At 39.6% G+C, this 19227-nt stretch overlaps 1 protein-coding gene across 3 annotated transcripts in view; it reads left to right on the top strand.

Moving 5' to 3' along the window:
- micu3a (mitochondrial calcium uptake family, member 3a) overlaps positions 1-18871 on the top strand; it is a 53120-nt gene extending 34249 nt beyond the window's left edge. Inside the window, exons 10-16 of one of the 3 annotated variants that reach the window (XM_074686830.1) lie at positions 6993-7007; positions 10892-10986; positions 11145-11316; positions 14010-14118; positions 14202-14359; positions 17618-17682; positions 17797-18870. In XM_074686830.1, coding sequence (XP_074542931.1) covers positions 6993-7007; positions 10892-10986; positions 11145-11316; positions 14010-14118; positions 14202-14359; positions 17618-17682; positions 17797-17803 — 621 coding nt within the window. In that variant the 3' untranslated portion in view covers positions 17804-18870. Of the gene's footprint in view, positions 1-6992; positions 7008-10891; positions 10987-11144; positions 11317-14009; positions 14119-14201; positions 14360-17617; positions 17683-17796 lie in introns of all 3 variants that reach the window. The other 2 variants (XM_074686847.1, XM_074686838.1) reach the window with 2 other exon arrangements.
- Positions 18872-19227: the final 356 nt, after the last annotated feature.

The following is a 19227-nucleotide window of genomic DNA, read 5'->3' as shown; positions in this document are numbered from 1 at the left end:
AAGGCTGAGAGCGGAGCACATACAAAAACCTGATCATTACAGCACCACACACCAAACACATCAACATGTTTCTTTGTGGTTCTGTTTTTAACAAGTGTAAAGATGAAGGGGTGAATCATGGGAAATGTATGCCAACTGACGTATTCTGCAAAACACACTTCAAGGCATCACTAAAACAAGACATTTACAATTTAATTTTCAAATTTAACTTGATTCAGATATGAGTCTTCCTTTAAATGGATTTTCCATAGTTGTCTTTCTAGCTTTTTATGTGAAAATGTTTAAATTATTTGGTTTTTGTTGTGCTGAAACAAAGCTTGTAAGCTTGTAAACTCGAAGCTGCCCAAAAGGTAGCTAAATGCTAACATGCTTACAGTTTAATCACGTGCTAATTTATAGCATTGTCGGAGTTAGTCAAGCAAGAAACTGAACCCCAGATTGCCCCCTAGTGGCTGTTGCTCAGCAGTGTTAATCAGTGGCAGTCCCGAGTCTAGATACCAGGCTGAACAGATCAGATAAGAAACAACTGATCTGCTTTGGCAACCCTGACAAAAGGGAAGCGACGACTCTTTCAGCCAATCAAGAGTCTGCAGTATTTCTAGCTCCACCTTCTGGGAATTGGATTGGTATATCTGTAGGGGTGGGGAAAAAAAATCGATATACGATATATCAGGACTTTTTGTTTGACAGTGTCAAAATCAAAAATTTGAAAATGTTAAGAAATGTCACAATTTTATGCAAAAATTGAAAAAAATGAAATTTTAAAAAATTAAAAAGTTTTTAAAAATTGCAAAAATTCTAAAAAAAAAAAAAAAAATTTGAACATTTTGAAATTTTTTTTAAAAAAAAGTTTAATTTTCTTTTCCAACACCAGATCATAGGACAAGGTTAAATAATGATAATGTCTACTAATGATAATGACATTATCATCATTTAACTTTTTCACTTGGTCTGGTGTTCAAAAACAAAACTAAAAACCACAAAAATCGTACTTTCAAAGATTTCCACAATTTCAATTGAGTCGCGAGAATAGCATATGGTACGGTACAGGTACGGTACAGGCACGGTACGGTACGGGTCAGTAATTAGGGGACCTTTCCCAGTTTTAGTCAGAGGAAACGCCACAAAATGCTTGATCTACTTGGTAGAAACAGGTCTTTACTTTGACATAATCCACAAGAAAAACTAACGCATGGAGAAGACTCCGACAAGACTCAGACTCATTTGACCAAAATGTAGAAAGAAGTCTGTGAAATATGCGAAAATACCAGGATGTTACAAGGATTCAGGAAAAATTCTCAGAATGCAACGGTTGACTTTGCACAATGTTTCCAAGGATTTGCAGCATTAATGTTCTTTTCTGTCTCAGGTTAAGGTGCATTATCACCACCTACTGGGATGAGTTGGTATTGCATCTATGATACTATAGCGGTAATGTTTTAACGGTCTGTGAAGGCTGTGTTATTCTTTGAAATCAGACGCACGAGATCCGTGCAAGAACGCGTGAGGCTTTTATGCTTTTTAACACCCTGCACAGCGTCCGTTCACTCCCAAACTGCAGGGGGCGGTGTATCACAAACGTACCTCTGACATAGTACTAAATGAGAGTCGAAGAAGTTTGGCTTTGTTTACAACATGACATTCCTGTCCTGAGATTTTTCCAGGTTGTTTTAACCGATTCCTCTTCTCTGTCAAGAGTGGCCGCAACTCCACTCCATGCGTTATTTGCCGCTTGATTCTCACGGTGATCTCTGTGGGAAGAGTCATACAGAAGCCTGTACTTCTGCATTTCAACCACTAGGAGATCCCCGTTCTTCCAACATCTTGTCCACGCATCAGCCTTTAGCCTTACAGGGAAGTGACGCGAAAAAGACGTGATTCTTGTTGATAGGGCTGAACGATTTTAAGAAAAGATTAAATTGCGATTTTTCTGGCAGGTATTGTGCTTTCAATTCGATTCACGATTTTCTTCAAATCAAGCTTTGGGATATTCATATGTAGGGCTGAACGATTTTAGGAAAAGATCTAATTTTTCTGGCAGATATTGCAATTCACGATTTTTAATAATCCTCAATAGTGATGATAAATAATCTGTTTTCATCAACTTCTACTCCTAAACAGAGGCTTTGTGTTGTTGACCTGCTTACCAGCACTTTTAACGTAAGGATTGTCTACAAATTTGTAAAACAGAATGTGTATAATACTTGACACAACAGATCCTGAGTCAGTCAGGAGGGCTGCAAAAAATTGCTGCTTTGGCGATCTCAAAATTGCATTGTCTTAAATTGCGATTTCGATCTGAAAACGATAAATTGTTCAGCCCTACTTGTTGATGCAGGTTGTTGCAGATTTAATACCTCATTTATGAAACAAAAATGTCCGTAAAAACCGATATCAACTTTTATAAAACTAGAACTTGATTTTTAAAAAATGGTTTTGCGATTAGCTTTGCAAAACTGAAAACAAGGGAAGAATCCTACAAGACGGATCCACCGGAACAGGCAGACCAGATTAGATCTAGTTTGTAGTCGAAGAAACCAAAAGAGGTTGTTTTCCTGGTTTGTATGACACAGAGCTCACATGCTAAGAGCTCACGGCTAGCAGACTCGCTGACTAATGACACGCTGTGAACTTGGTCGGAAGCTGAGGTGGAGGTAATGACAGTGAGACATAACGGGGCTGGCCTTGTATTTACACGGAGCAGCCTTTCATCTGACGGACGGGACGGACGGATCAGACTGAGGGGGAAGGGCCGGGTGAGGAAATAAAACAAAGACTTTAAAAGTGTGAGGGATTCATAAATTCATAAAACACTTAAAAGAAAGGCAGGAGGGAACAGAAGTAGATGAGATAACCTGAGGGGGAAGAAAGGAGATAAGATCTGAGACAACAAACAGGTGAGACCAGCTCAAAGAAGGTGACACAGGTCACAGTGGGAGGGGACAGTCGTAGTTCGGGGAACACATTCAGGGGAAAAGAGAGAAGCAGGTCGTATTTAAAGAGAAGGATGTGTTTACTCAACAGATTAGTCACCATTATACCTCTCTGCACCAGGAGGGTCTGACTGACAGGCAGGAGGAGGTAACGACGGGCTGGAGGAGGAGAAAGGAAACAGAGAAATCAGAGCTGGGTCAGAAAAGGTGGTGAATTAAAGAGGGGATCAGGTCATGGGAAGGGGAAGAGGGGATTAGCGTGAGTGGTGTGAGTGACTGACAGACGGACTGACGCGGCTGCAGAGCCACAATGAGCTCTTCCTCTGAGGCATTACTCACAGGGAGGGAGCTGAGGAAGAGCGTTTAGTGTTTACATCAGTAATTACTGTTTTTACCTCCAGCTTCGCCATCAAAGGCTGTCGCAGCTCACGCAGCTCACGCACACACAGGTGGACAGACGTGGATTCACCAGGTGTCGGCTCGTGCCTGGTGGGCGGGGTGAACATGACGTCTTGGTGGGGAGGATGAGCTCAGTGTTGCTGCTGCACTTCCAGGAACGACGAGCTTGTTGTGATCAGTTTGGCATTACATCATTCAGAGACTTTATCACGTCTTTCTTTAACTGTTTTTTCCTTCCTGTAGAAAATTATAAACTCTTAAATCCACCGACAAGTAATGAAACTGTTTTGGCCAAGGTTGACAAAAAAAGTGCATCATTCATTGCGTCAAACAGATGTCAGTTTACTGTCAGGATAACTGATGTTAAAGCATAAAACAACATTTAAAGCTGCACTTATCAGTATTTCTGTCGATAATCATGTCTTTTTCAAGTCTTTACCTTAGCTCTGAGAAGATCTCAACTGTTTTCCTTCCAAAATAAAATCTGTGCATAGACGTCCTGTACCACACCTGGAGTCAACAAGTATGGAAGCAAATAAGAGATTTAGGCCCTGTTTACACCACAGCGTTTCATCTGGAAACGCTAAAACGTAGTGAAAATGCAGGGAAAAAAATCTGCATTTACACAAAAATGCTGAGGGACTGAAAAGGCTGTAGTAAGCATTCCAGGCCTGTAGGTGGCGCTATAACTGTCTTGTCCAGAAGCAGCTTTTGGTAGATCTCCTCTGAAGTAGAGTTGATCATCTGGTGTGTTGGTGAATGCTAAGAGCAGAAGTGGAGCAACAGATGCTCATTTTGTTACAGACAGTCACAGATTCAGCAGATTGAGCAGAACAAGCTCAACACAGTAGATCATCACAATCGTAACAACGGGACTGTTCGACTGTTGGATGCGCTTGCTGAAAGCGGAGTGTGACGTCATCGTTTCCACTGAAAACTCTGGCTTACTGTTTACACAGCAACAGTGTTGGCAGCGTTTCAGAAAAATCCCACTGTGGAGGCTGTTCTCAAAAGTTTGCGTTTTAGGTCGGCTGAAACATCGTTTTTGTGTTGTCGCCGAAACCTGACAAAAGTTTTGCGTTTTACCCTGAAACCGTTGTCATGTAAACAGCGCCTTAACTATTTGTATTTTAAGAGCAACTGAATGTTGAATACTGGAATAAAAACACCGCTTAATTCATGGTATTGAATTATTTTGCTATGAAAACCATGTATCAGATCTGTTTTGCTGAATTCACCTACTGAAAATTTCTATTAAAAAAACTAACTTATTTAAAATTTAGATTAAAAAATTAACTTATTTAAAATTTAGATTAAAAAATTAACTTATTTAAAATTTAGATTAAAAAATTAACTTATTTAAAATTTAGATTAAAAAATTAACTTATTTAAAATTTAGATAAAAAATTAACTTATTTAAAATTTCGATTTTAAAAAATTAACTTTTTTAAAATTTAGATCCCCAAAAAATTAACTTATTCAAAATTTAGATTAAAAAATTAACTTTTTTAAAATTTAGATCCCCAAAAAATTAACTTATTCAAAATTTAGATGAAAAATTAACTTTTTTAAAACTTAGATCCCCCCCAAAAAAACTTATTTTAAATTACATAAAAAATTAACTTATTTAAAATTTAGATAAAAAATTAACTTATTTAAAATTTGGATTAAAAAATTAACGTATTTAAAATTTAGATAAAAAAAATTAACTTATTTAAAATTTAGATCCAAAGTAAATTCATTTATTAAAAATTCCAAAAGATCCAAAAATGTAAGTTTCATAACTTCACTATAAAAGCCTTTTAGGTAATTTTATTTAAGACTATGCAAAGAGAAAATGTTTAGTGTTTTCCACATTTCCTTGCCACCACAAACCCCCCTGAAGTGAACAAACCAGGATAACAGTTAACTGTTTTAATGGCCCCAAATTAGTTTTAGTAAAACACATGGGTGGTCTAATTTTCTACCGACCAGCTTAATTAAGGGTCTCAAACCCCTTTTTTGTTTGGTTTTGTATAACTCCTGTTCTCTGGTGTCACTATTTTGGGGGCGAAGACCCAAAAAGTTTGGGTTCCCCCTAGAGCATTAGACATCAACCAGTATTTCACTGGTTAAAAGTGTTTCAAAGAGTCTGAAACTTGCTTTTTTCTAGTGACATTCACTCGCGATTCTCTCCTCTGAAGTGTCGACTCAATGAAAGCGTCTGCTGTGAAATTAATCACGATCACAACCAGGCTAAATCTCCTCCATGCTAACAGGCTAACTGTGCACAAAACGCTGCTTTCTTCGCCTTCTTTGGTGTCAACTTTGCTGAAAGGCTTTCGTCATTGTGTCACTGCCCTCTACTGGTCTGGCAGTGTACTACATTTTCTTTTACTTTTTCTCCTTACCTGGTGGTTAATCTTTGCTGGACTTCAGGCCTTGGTGTTAACGACAACAATGGGCAACAGGAACATTTTAGCTCCCTCTCTGCAAAAACTGAAATCTTATCAAGCATTTTTGTCTTATTTTAAGTATTATTGTCGTCTTATCCTTGATGTGAGCCACGTTCAACTGGTCAGTCCAGAAAAATGTCTTGTTTAAAGTCTAAAGACTCAAAGAGGTCTGAATTGCTTGTGATGAGTAAAAACAATCTGCCAATGGACCAAGAAAAATTTGCTTGAAAATTTAATCAATGTCTTAAACAAGTAACTTTTTTCTTGTTCTTTAAATAAATTGAAATAAGACATTTTTCTGGACTGGTCAGGTGTATGTGGCCCATATTAAGCCTAAAAAGACATTTTCTGCTGAAAATCAGACAAAAACAATTGGTAAGATTTCAGTTTTTTCCAGTGAGGAATCCTGGTATCAGAATCCGAAAGTTCCTGGAACTTCTGTTAAAAAAGCACCCACTCCAGTTTTTTATAATTATGATTTAAACCAGAATAACTGCAGGTATTTTTGTCAGATTTGCAGCAGACTGACTCTGTTTCTGTTTTCTTTTTCTATGTGAAATCACCCAAACATCAATTATCAGCTTCGGTATTTAAATGAAAATGAATTTCTTAGTTTTTTAGTTCTTAGTTTTTGCGTGTTTTATCAGTCGTATCCACAGACAGGCAGAAGAAGGAGGGGGAGAGTAAAAACACTTGTGTTTATGATGATAGGAGAGTGTCAGAGACACACCACCTGGATGTCGTCGACTCATATGATCAGATCATGTGTCATAAAGACATCACGACTGCGTCACTTTGAGATAAAAGAAAAGTCAAATCTGTTTGTGCTGTTTGTCAGGGATCAAAAGCTTAATGAGCAGACGAGTGTAGAATAATGAGTCTTTGGGTTTTACAGCGTCCCAGACTGCAAATCAAATCAGACACCGTCCAAAAACTGGGTTTATTTTATTTGTTTCCTCATGCAGTCGTCTGCATCTGCTCGTCATTTATCACTGTTCCTCCCATCCTTCATTTCTCTATCATCACATCCACCTCCAGTTATTTCCTCTCAATATTAAAGAAGACGCAGCTTCTAATCTTAACTCAAACTCAGTTATTTCCTCACTGATAGACTGAACACTCAGTTCTCACCGCTCTGATCTGTGCAGCTCTACGTCTCTTATAGCGTCTGTAAATGTGAATCATCTTGTGTGACATTTTCTTCTCACCCCACATTGGATTTTAGGATTTTACTCTTGAGGTAGAACCACGAGCTGCATCGTGGTTTTGATGACGATGATGACTCCTTAATATGACATTAGATTCCACTCGATCTGATGTCTGCGCTGACCTCAGCATGGCCTCGGATTGGACAGGGCTGGATGGCTGAGGGAGGGGGGGGCATGGCAGGGACAAAGGGACAAAAGATGGGCGATGTCGACCCCCGATATGCTCACACTGCCGAAAACGTCACCTTTTTCTGAGCAAAGCAAAACACGGACCAGAGACTGTAAAAACGTAGAGAAAGAAGAGGCGTTTTAAAATCATCCTGACTCAGATTATCTTCTAGCTTCAGCTGAAACCAGAAAAAAGTCAGGTTGAAGCCGTGCTGGCTGGTGACCCTCAGTCAGGCCTGTAAATAAAAGTAACCGTGCATAACTCAAAAACCTGGTTTATACTTCTGCGTCCAATCAGTTGAGCTGTTGTCACGTCCTTCCAAAAGTTACTGTATAAAAAAATAAATATATTTTGTCTGTAAACATTCTGAATTCAGTCCCATAAAGATATGCCTTTTTTGACTTGGGGTGTATGTGGTTTCTGGTACTCCCAGAGCCAGCCCCAAGTGGACGCTTGATGAACTGCAGTTTTTAGCAACTGCTTCATCTCTTGCTTCCTTGATTTTGACGTTTCCTGAATCGGCAAAAATCAGGCACTTTGTTCCTCTCCTCCTCGTCTCCTCTCTATGCTTCCTCGACATCAGCTTCAGTTTGACATTATAAACCTAAAAACACAGAAACCACACCGCCCTCGTGTGTTTCGGAGGGGTACTGCAGGGCGAACATGTAAACGCAGAAGTATAAATCAGGATTAAATCATTTAAAATAGAAGTTTCATTAAACTAATTCATACTCAAACAGATTTCAGGATAAAACATGAGCTGTAGAGACCCTGAAAATGTTGTAAATGGAAGTTAGTTTTTTAATTTGGATTCCAGGGCTTCCTCCAGGATTTCTTGAAACTGTGAGGGAGGTTCTTTTTTTAATTGTTAGGGATATTCTTCAAAGTTTTTGTTGCATATTCAATTTAATTTACATTTGAAACATCTGAAGCTTCTGAACAAAAAAATAAAAAGATCATAATTCTGGCGATGCTAGGGATGGGTACCTTTCACATTTGAAACGATACGGCACAGATGCCTGGTACCTGGTACTCAACAGTACCATTTTTCGTTACTTTTGTGTGCGTTTCTGTGGAAACAAATATTATTTTTTTTATTATAAAATCTAAAAGTTTTTCAATTTAACATATTTATTCTTCAGTATATTTCCTTGCAATGCTTAAAATTAGAGGTCGACCGATATGGGTTTTTTGGGGGCCGATGCCGATGCCGATGCTTTCCAAATTTGGGCAGCCGATGCCGATATGCATAGCCGATTTTTCCAATTTGATATTCAGGCCGATTGTTAAATAAATGTATATTTATCACATTTTTGTGAAACGCAGCAATTTCTGAGCAACTAAAAGAAATCTATTACAACAAGTCGTGTCCAGTCCTCTGAACATTTATTCAGCTTTCAAAACAATGACATATTTTGTCTGAGTAAACACACAATGTAACAAGCAGTAGTAAACATTCACACTCTTCTTAAAATGTCAAAAAAGAAATTTAAACTTATTAATATAATTTGAACAAAAGTATGTAATGTATCCAAGTGGTTCCACAAGTTTGAGGTGCTCATCTTTTTTGTGCCTGATCAAAAATTGCGTCATTTTATACAACGGTTAAAAAATCAGCTTTTTAAAAGAAAATACGGCCGATGGCCGATAGAGACAAATGTTCAAATATCGGCCCGATATATCGGCCGGCCGATATATCGGTCTACCTCTACTTAAAATGGTCCTGTTTGATTTTATATGAATTGGTACCCGGTACTACAGATGAAATTTGGTCCCTACCTATAGAAGTACCCAATTCAGTACCCATCCCTAGTCATAAAAATTAATTTGTTTGATAATAAAATCTCTAAGTTTTTCAGTTTAACATATTTATTTCTTTAGTAAAAAAAAAAAAAAAATTAAAAAAAAAAAGAACCCTGCAGTGCTGTGTTCATGTACGGCATGGAAAATTGCCTACTCTTCCACTCCCTCACAGTCACAAGGATGTATCGTCTCGGTAACGGAACATGGTACCATTTGATTTTAATCGAGACAGATCGGTACCTATAAAAGTACCTAATTCAGTACCCATCCCTAGGCGTGGCGTTGCACCACGGTCATTTACGAGTAGCCGAAACCCTGGATTCTAACGAGCTTTAAGCTCTGAGTAACTGCTACCAGCCTAAAACTGATAGACTGTTTTCCAAACCGCCTACTACACTCGCAGTGCCGCCTATTTTGACCAAATTCAGTCTGTAGGGGTCAGCATGTGAAAACTCGCAAAATCTGCAGTATGACAAAAATCCCTGGATGTCTAACTGATCCAGGAAAATGTTTCAGTATGCAACGGACCAGTCTACCTGGCAAACTGTTTCCCACAATGCACAGCGCTAATGCTGTTTGTCAATGCAGGTGGCAGGTTTTGGTGAATTACCGCCATCTACTGGAATGAGTCGGCATTACAACTACAATACAACAACACTTACGTAGACAATCTGTGAGATAGAAGAGGAGTAATGAGAAAGAAACAGAGGTGTTTACTTCTACAAATTCATTAAAGCCCATATAAACCACTAATTACCTTTTTGGAATCGTACATGGATTATATGGAAGTGGTGTACATTTTTAATAAAGGTTAAAAAAAAAAAGGGGAATCATCATCTGTAGCTCCGTCTTCCGAAACTGAAAACCAGAGTAGTACACTGCAAAACAGACCCAACAGAACAGCCAGACTACGTACTACATGCAAAAGCAGTAGGCAGTATGCAGTACCTACTAGTAGGCGGTTTGGAAAACAGTGTCAGACTTTAGAGAGTGACCACGCTAACTGGCGACCTTCAGCTGGTTATGAAAAGAGGCCTAACAAATGTGTCTGAGCGTATTTTATTTCTTGTATAATCCAATAAATATGCTCACCAGAGAGCTGAGGGTTAATTGAAAATTAGATCACACACCTCAGAGTCTGTGTTCGATGGTTTTAGACCCCTGACAGTGAGTTTTAGAGGTGGATTAGGGAAAACAGCGACTCACGCAGCACTTGTTGTCTGAGTCGTAAATCTTTATTCTCCTCCCTTGACGGAAAAAGGTGGAATCAGCTCACAGTTTCTGCATCCTTTCGTGCCTCTGTGTGTTTTCTTTTCCCGTCTCCGCTGCTGTGTGTGCCCTGAGGTTGTGTTGAGGTGTGTCGATGTGGCACGGGCAGAGAAATGCATGGGATGCAGTGGCTTCAGTGTCGTTCATTATCAGTCGTATTTATTCACGTCTTGTCTCTGTAACCCTCCTGGTCTTCTTCCTTCCACCTCTCGATGTTTGCATGCCTGTGTTTCATTTCTGTGTCTTCAGTGTGTGATAAATCAGTCCTTGATGTAACGCTGCTAAAGCAACACTTTTCGCCAGTCTAGGCAGCGTGGAAGAAGTTATCCTTAAATCTTATTTCACTTTTTATAATTAACAACAAGCATGATCTTTAAAGTTAGCATTCAAACAGACAGAAAAGTTAGAAACAGCTCCACTCTGCTTGGTTTTTAGGTGTTTAATCTGAGGTAAGAAGTCAAACTTGCATGTCTGGACTGCCTAGACTGGTTCATTCAATGTCATGATGGCGGCTGACTGTTTGACAGCGCTGTGACGCTTTTCCCGCTTCCCGCTAAGCCTGGCTCCACGTGGCCATGTCGGAGTGATGATGGACTCGTCCAGACCACTTTGTCTTTCCATGACCTGTTCGCTCACTGGTTTTTATTCCTCCCCTCCTCTCCTGATGGTCCACAGCGGGCGGATGAGAGCATCACCATCGACACCACGCTGTTGGTTCATTTCTTTGGGAAAAAAGGGAAGGCGGAGCTCACCTTTGATGACTTCTACAGGTACGTTTAATGAGGAGACCCCTGAAAACAGTCACAAAGGGCTTAAACTCCACTACAATAGAGTTTAATGAACGTTGACTCGTCTGAATGAGCTAAAGCCGCCTCCGTTTCCAAAGTGAAAAACTTCTTCCCCTCTCCGTCCTTTGCTGTGGTTTCAGGTTCATGGATAACCTCCAAACTGAGGTGCTGGAAATCGAGTTCCTGACCTACTCCAAGGGGATGACCACCATCAGTGAGGAAGACTTCGCCAAGATCCTGCTGCGCTTCACCAACGTGGAGAACATCAGCGCGTATCTGGAGAACGTCCGTCAGTGTATCCCAGACGAGAAGGTACAACATAAAGTCACGACGAAAAAACTCTGTCTCAGCTTAGAGAGTTTTAAAGTGAGAGTTTGAACTTTGACTAAACTGGTAACAAACAGTAACAGAGACAAACAAGTTTAAAAAGTGAAGCAGATTCTTGTTTTGAACTTCTTTGACATCTTCAGATACCATCATAGATCTTTTAGTTCCTCCTTTAGTTCCTTCATAGATCTTTTAGTTCCTCCTGTAGTTTCTTCATAGATCTTTTAGTCCCTCCTTTAGTTCCTTTATAGATCTTTTAGTTCCTCCTTTAGTTCCTTCATAGATCTTTTAGTTCCTCCTTTAGTTCCTTCATAGATCTTTTAGTTCCTCCTGTAGTTCCTTCATAGATCTTTTAGTTCCTCTTTTAGTTCCTTCATAGATCTTTTAGTTCCTCCTTAAGTTCCTTCATTGATCTTTTAGTCCCTGTTGTAGGTCCTTCATAGATCTTTTAGTTCCTCCTGTACTTCTATCAGAGATCATTTAGTTTCATCAAAGATATTTTAGTTCCTCCTTTAAAACCTTCAGAGACCTGGGTCTCTCCTTTAGTTCCCTCAAAGATAGTTTGGTTCCTGCTTTAGTACATTCAGCGATCATTTTGTTTTTTTTTTAATTCTTTAAACGATCTTTTGGTTCCTACTTTAGTTTCTTCAGAGATTCTTGATTTCTTCCTTTGGTTCTTCAGAGATCTTTAAGATCCTCGTTAAGTTCTCTCAGAGATATTTTAGTTCCCTCAGAGAGCATTTAGTTCCCTCTTGAATTCCCTCAAATATCTTTTAGTTCCTCCTTTAAGACCTTTGGAGACCTTCAAGTGTCTCCTTTAGTTCCATCAAAGATAGTTTGGTTCCTCTTTTAGTTCCCTCAGAGATCTTTTGGTTCCCCTTTGTGTCAGTTTGTTTCCTGCTCCTGTTTCATGAACCCTCTCTCTTCCAGTGTTTCACAGACGCTGTAGTTTCCCACCAAAGTTTCAGCCTCAGGCTGTTTTGGCCCAACACACCTCAACGCTCCACTGCTTCACCTGACCACACACACACACACACACACACGCACACACACACACACACACACACACACACACACACACACACACACACACACACACACACACACCCATCCCCCTTTTTTCCTCATTTCCTCCTTCCTACCTTCTTTCCTTCCTTTTTTCATTATTCTTCCTTCTTTTTTCCATCCATCTGTTCATTTTTTCTTCTTTTTTGTCTGTTCTTCCATCCATCCGTCCTTTCTCCTCAACTTCTATCCAGATTTTCATCCATCTGTTCATTCATCTATGCTTTCTTCCTTTTTTCCTTGCCCCCCCCCCTTCCTTCCTTCCTTCCTTCCTTCCTTCCTTCATTCATTCATTCATTCATTCATTCATTCATTCATTCTTCCTTTGGTCTTCCTTCTTTCCTTCCTTCCTTCCTTTCTTCAATCCTTCCATCCTTTATTCTTCCAATCTTTATTCCTTCCTTCCTCCCTTCATTCCTTCCTCCTTCCTTCTTTCCTTCCTTCGATCCTTCATTCCTCCTTCATTCTTCCTTCATTCATTCTTCCCTCCCTCCTTCCTTCCTTCCTTTCTTCCATTTTTTCATCCCTCCCTCCTTCCTTCATCCTTCCCTCCTCCCTTAGTTTCTTCCATCCTTCCTACCTTCCTTCCATCTGACCTTTCTACCTCCTTCTCTTCCCTTGTTCCTTCCATCCAACCATCCTTTTATCCCACTTTCCTATCCATCCTTCCCTTTTTTTCTCACTTCTATCTATCCATCCTTTCATACTTCCACACTTCTCTCTTCCATCCTTCCTTTCTTCCTATCATCTTTGTTCCGTCCTTCTGTCTATTTGTCTAAAGCCACGTTTGGACCAGAGGTTCCAGGAACTAAATACAGTTTGTGTATCAGTCTGTCCTCATGTCTGTCTTTATCCTTCCTTCCTTCCTTCCTTCCTTCCTTTCTTAGCTGTCTGAGGTCACCAAGCTGTCGTCCTCGGCTCTGTTTCTGTCCCTCTTTCTTTCTTTCTTTCTTTCTCTGTCGTGTCTTTTCTTTCTGTTTGAGTCTGTTTTTCTGTCTTTCTGTCTGAAAACACTGAGCCGTAGTTCCTTCGCAGCCCAACTCTTTTTCTGTGCCTCCTCTTTCCTTCCTCGCGCTGTGTGAAGAAGCAGGTTGGTCCCTGCAGTTTTCTCTGTCAGTGGGGTCACCTCCTTTGTTTGCTAGGTTAGGGGGCACCTCCTGGTTATTTTCTTATCTCTGTCTGTATTTATTTATTAATTTACTCGTAGAAACCTGCACATTGCCTTGTGAACGCAGAGAAAGCGCCGTAGAGAAAGCGTGTGTTAGTCGTGTTGCGGGTTAAATCACAGCAGGGAGCATGTGGCAGACACAGCTGGTTGTTGAATGGCTTCAGCGTCTGAACTGTTTGCACACTCTCCAGGTTTGACACGGCCATTAATGAGCTCTCGCCTCATTAATGGGACTTTAAAGTCGACTCCTGCAGTTATGGTTTGATAGGCTGAGTCGCAGTTTGTTGCTTTATTTAATTTTCAGAGCGCAGAGTGGATGGGCCTCCTGGAATGATGTATGCACGTCTGTCACGGTCCCTGTGGATGGCGCTCTGCACCCAAACGGCTCTCATCGCCGCGCTCCACGTTTCTCCTGTAACCCTCTTTCTTTCCTCTGCCGTTTCAGGGAATCACCTTCGATGAGTTCAGATCCTTCTTCCAGTTCCTCAACAACCTCGAGGACTTCGCCATCGCTATGCAGATGTACAACTTTGCGTCTCGCTCCATCGGGCAGGGTGAGAAAAGAGGCTTTCACACACTCGTGTCGTGTTTCCTCTCAGCTCCTCAGAGCCATAAAAACACTTTCCTCTCCTTTAAGATGAGTTTGCGAGAGCCGTGTACGTGGCCACGGGGCTCAAGCTGACACGACACCTCGTCAACACCATTTTTAAGATCTTTGATGTGGATCACGACGACCAGCTCTCCTACAAGGAATTCATCGGGATCATGAAGGACCGGCTGCACAGAGGAGCCAGGGTGAGAAACATAGAGATGAGTGCATGATGAGCTCAGATCCATGAAGAATGGAGCATTTCTGCAGCAGGTTCTGCAGCTCTGTGCAGTTTGCTCCTGACTGTGACTGATGAGCTGTTAGCATCCTCACTCTGAGCTGCACAGAGCTGAGCTGTGAGCTCTCATCCTAAGAGAGGAGCTGGTTTAAAGAAAGATAACAAAAAAAATAGTCCAAGCAATTCTTTGTGGGTCGTGTTTAGGAAAGTTACCTGAGTTGTCCCTTTAAGGCTGGATGTAACCTGTAGGTCATTTCAGGTCGTATCATCATATTGAAGACATGTGACTAATGAACTGCGCTTTGATTCGCTGAAGTATACCGAAAGGGAGTGGAATTTATTATTTCTTTTTACAACCATATCTTAAAGGGCCAGTTGTTCTGAGGTAATCCAATCAGATTTGGGTTATGGATTGGATTAAAATCTGAAAACGGGTTGCTCATAGGAGAAATAAGGATTTCAAAATAAGATAAAATCACGTAATCCAATCCTAGTTTTAATCCGGATTAAACGTTCAGTTTTTTCAGAACTAGGGCTGGGCAACGATTAAAACTTTTGATTGTAATTAATCGCATGATTTCCCTGATTAATCATAATTAATCGCATTGTGAAAGTGCCATAACATCTGTCATGCAAACACTAAATCAGTACTTGTTATACAGTAATAGTTAAATCACATATTTAGTGCAAATCAAATTTACAAAATGTAAATACAAAATTAAAGCTTATAGCCACTGTCAGGGCATTAAAGTGATACTCCGGGATGGAACAAGTTGGGTCCTATCACAAGGTTTAGGGCAGAAATTACCCCTACAGCAGTGTTTTTGTGCAGCAGAAGCCCAGAGCGCTCGCACCAAACATCCCCTCCCTGCTCCTCTGCAGGTTTCCTCTGCACTCAGACGGGGCCATATTTTACTGACCAAAAACACAAATAAACGGACTCCCACCAAAAACTCTGATATGGGTCTGCATTCACGCTTTATTTAGAGAATTTTCAGCGCGTTACTGTCACACAAAAACACCGCTAAATAAGGCTCTAGTTCTCATCGTGTCTCTTCGTCCTGGCAGACTACCTGCATTTGTTTATATCAGGTACGCCGCACACGGACTGATACACTAAGGGCGAGTTCCTTTAAGTTCCGTGGCGTTGCCCCTCTTCTCCATGCTTGTTTTGGTTTCTCATCGTGTTTTTCCGCCAATTTCAGACATTTACAAAATAAAAGCATGTGAGCAACATGCACTAATGTGTGATAAAATATTCAACAGCGTTAATAGATTGATGGGTTAACGCGAAAATGACGCGTTAACTTGCCCAGCACTATTCAGAACTTTTCAGTAGGATTTTGATCACTTTGATCCAAAAAAACAGGATTATCCTGATCCCAATAGGGGGCAGGATTTCAAGGTGGATTTCAAGAAGAAAATATAATAAAACTTAAAAATCTGTCAAATAATGTGACATTTGTACAATTTAATGTCAATGCTTTTATTTATTTTGTGCACTGAATTTTTATTTCATCATTCGAAGTTGGAAAATTCCCATGGAGATTTTGGAGGAATTTATAGGAACTACTTTAATTTGATTTAATTTAATTTGGATGGGCCTTTTACAGGAATTTGATATTTTGCGAGGTATGGTTAAAAATTTAAAGAACATAAAAAAAATCCACCAAAATACAAAATACAAAAATTAACTTTAACAATAACTTTTTTTTTTTTACTCATTATAAGCAATTCACTTATTTGATGAATGTGGCTCATATTAAGTCTGATATGACTATTAATACTTAAAATAAGACAAAAGCACCCGCTGAGATTTCAGTTTTTGCAGATATGTGACAAGAGTTTCCTAAAACAACAACCTATACTGAAAAAAATTGAAATCTTATCAAGTATTCTTGTCTTATTTCAAGTAAAAATTGTTTTATTTTACTTGATACGAAACACATTAATCTGACCAGTTTAGAAAAATGTCTTATTTTAAGTTTTTTCAAAGAAAAAAAAGAGCTCTGAATTGCTTGTAACAAGGAAAAAAAACTGTGTATTTAGCAAAAAAAAAAAAGCTTAAAACTAGAAAAATGTTTTAATACAAGAAACTTTTTTTTCTTTTACTTGTTTCGAGCAATTCAGATCTCATTTTTGTCTTTAAATCATTTAAAAAAGGACATTTTCTACTGAAAATAAGCCAAAAACACATTTTTTTAATGTGCAACCCATAATTATTCATACCCCTGGAAATGTGATTTAAAAGGTAACTTTTATTAAAAATGGCTTCTCCGTAAGATATTAAGACGATGTTTTAAGAGGCACCATTTGGGAGAAAAAAAATCATTTACATCTTATTTACATTTATACAAAAAGTGGTCGGTCTAAAAGAAATTTTATCCTCAGTGATCGACAGAAAAGCCTTTCTCAGCTGCGTCTTTATCAAATACTTCTTATAACAGCAGAACAGCTTTTTTCTGGTCATTTAGTCTCTGTCGGCACATGTTTCTTGGAAAACTTGGATTTTCCCACAGACTGCGAAAGTTTGCGATGGTTTTGAATCATTTTTGACAAACCACTCTGTGTTCAGTTGTTCTTAAAAGCCCAGCAACAGTTTTTTTTTTTTTAATCTTTTGCACGATGGTGCCCCTTAAACATTGTCTCGTTAGCTTTTGGGAGAAGCTTGTGTCATTTCCATTGAAAAAAAAAATCACTGTTGTTATAATAAAGAGGAGTTAAATCAGTCTGCAGCTTGGTAGAAAATGAATTTTCTAAATTATAATACAAAAAAGGTCTTTGGGCAATGGTTGGAGTTTATTAAAGGGAATTTGATTTGCATCTTTTTCTGTATTTGTGACTAAAACTAAAAGCTGTCAGAGAAAATTTCCCAGCACATCAAACAGGGGTTTGTGCTCTTCTTCTCTGACGATGAAAATCTAAATCCTGTGAGTTCATAAAACTTCACAAAGCTGTTTCCAACTTCCCTTAACTGAACTGGAAATCACCTTTTTCCAGCCTGAGCGCAGCCTGTGCACAAAGAGCTACTGCCCTCTAGTGGTGGATTTTGATGCATGGCTCCAGCTGCATGTTGGACGTGAACTAACATTAAAGCAGACGTTAGTTTTTCTTTGGATGCTGTTTGGCCTCACAGTCTCAGCTTATTAACATCCGTCTGTCTTCTCTGACCTCTGACCTCTGACCTTTTCTTCCTCCTTTCACTTCCTCCTCCCTGACCTCTCAGGGCTACAAAGCCGTGGAGCGGGCCACTTCTTTCAGGTCCTGTCTGAAGAAGGAGCTGGCGAGCAGATAAGTACCATGAAGTGTTTTTACAGCCTGACTGATAAAAGTGAAGCTTCTTCCTCCGACACTGATGCTGTCATCACAGTCTAACTCCTGTCTCTGCCTCTCTCCTTTGTTCACCAGGTGAAGGGCAGACGCCACGCCTCCTTCTCCGGCTGCGTCCGCTCTGAGGCCAGAAAGCAAGTTCAGCAGCTCTGGAGGAAGTACCAGGAGACGTCGTAGAGGAGGAGAGACTGAAGGAGGGAGGGGAAAAGAAAAGGAGCTCTGGCTTTGTGGTCAGTGGTGTGAAAAACAAACTGTTTTTAAGGACGGATCTCAGAGTACACGCATGTTGGACACAGCTGACTCACTCTCATTTTACTGAAGCTGTTTTTATTTCCTTCCTCGTTTCCTGTTTGTCATCTTATAACCAACTATGCCAATAATTATTTACAGAGAGCTAAAACAGAAAAGGTATATATAAATATAAATATATATATATGACTTCATTCCAGCATGATGTCTTCCGACGTATTTTTTAAACAAGCTGTAAATGTGATGTACGAAATATTATTTATTCTAACCAGCAAAAAAAGTGAAAACAGCTGTTTTTACAAACTGTAAGAACTGAAAGAGCACAACCATAGTACCACATCCAACAATAAAAACAGTGTGACAATAATCCTCTCATCCTCCTGATGTCATGTTAGAGAAATAAACGAGCAGACAGAGCCCTGATATGGTGGAATAAACAATTTGTTGTTGTGTTTTCTTTAAAAATCTTTATCTCTTTTTCTTTTTATCCCTTTCTGTCCCTCTTAGTGCTACAACAGTTGATACCATGTATTATTTCCTCTGCTGAGTCACATGACCAGCTGCACGGAACTCCTAATCAGTGTGACATCATCACAGAACTGCTGCAGAGTGGAGACAGAAATTGACAGAAGTTTTCCAAACAACTCCTCATAGAGGCCACAGTTTTTACCCAATCTGTGTAAAAATGTGATATTTTTGCAGGAAATTTGGCCAGAAATCCATCCATTTTGTTTTCAAAGCTGTTAAACTCGTACTTTTTCATCTAGAGGCCCAAATGCGGCAGCCTGCATGGAGCTGAAAAGTGTTGTCCCATTCATTGTAATGGAGGGAGCTGAGAGGGCTTCTTTGAGGTTCACCAACTTTGAGGGCTCGTCATTCAAAAACCGCATAAGTAATGGCAAATTTCTAAAGTACTTTTGTAAAGCAGGGTCCACTCTGTCATGTGAACAAATTTCAGGGCATTAGCATTTATGGCTTCGGACTAGTTGAAATTTGTTTAGGGCCCTAAAAAGGGGCCAAATTTTATTTTGAAAGGAAAATTGCAGGCTTCCTGTGGGAGATAGGTTCGGGGTGTCAATGTATGATTTTTGCGTTTCAATATGACAAACATTTTAATGTTGGTTCTCACTGTGAAACATGTGTCTGGGAGCACAATATTAAACTAAAGGAGTCTGGATTTACACTGAGTTACTTAAGAATGAAAGCCTTTAACATATCTCCACCTTCCTGCCCTTTTTGTCTCTTTTTAAAAATTAT

Source organism: Halichoeres trimaculatus, unplaced genomic scaffold (assembly GCF_033239565.1).
Source record: "Halichoeres trimaculatus isolate MK-OKI-2021-1 unplaced genomic scaffold, fHalTri1.1 fHalTri1_scaffold_2, whole genome shotgun sequence".
Classification (NCBI taxonomy): domain Eukaryota; kingdom Metazoa; phylum Chordata; class Actinopteri; order Labriformes; family Labridae; genus Halichoeres; species Halichoeres trimaculatus.
Note: the sequence above shows the minus strand (reverse complement) of the source record. Positions and strands in the feature narration are given on the sequence as shown.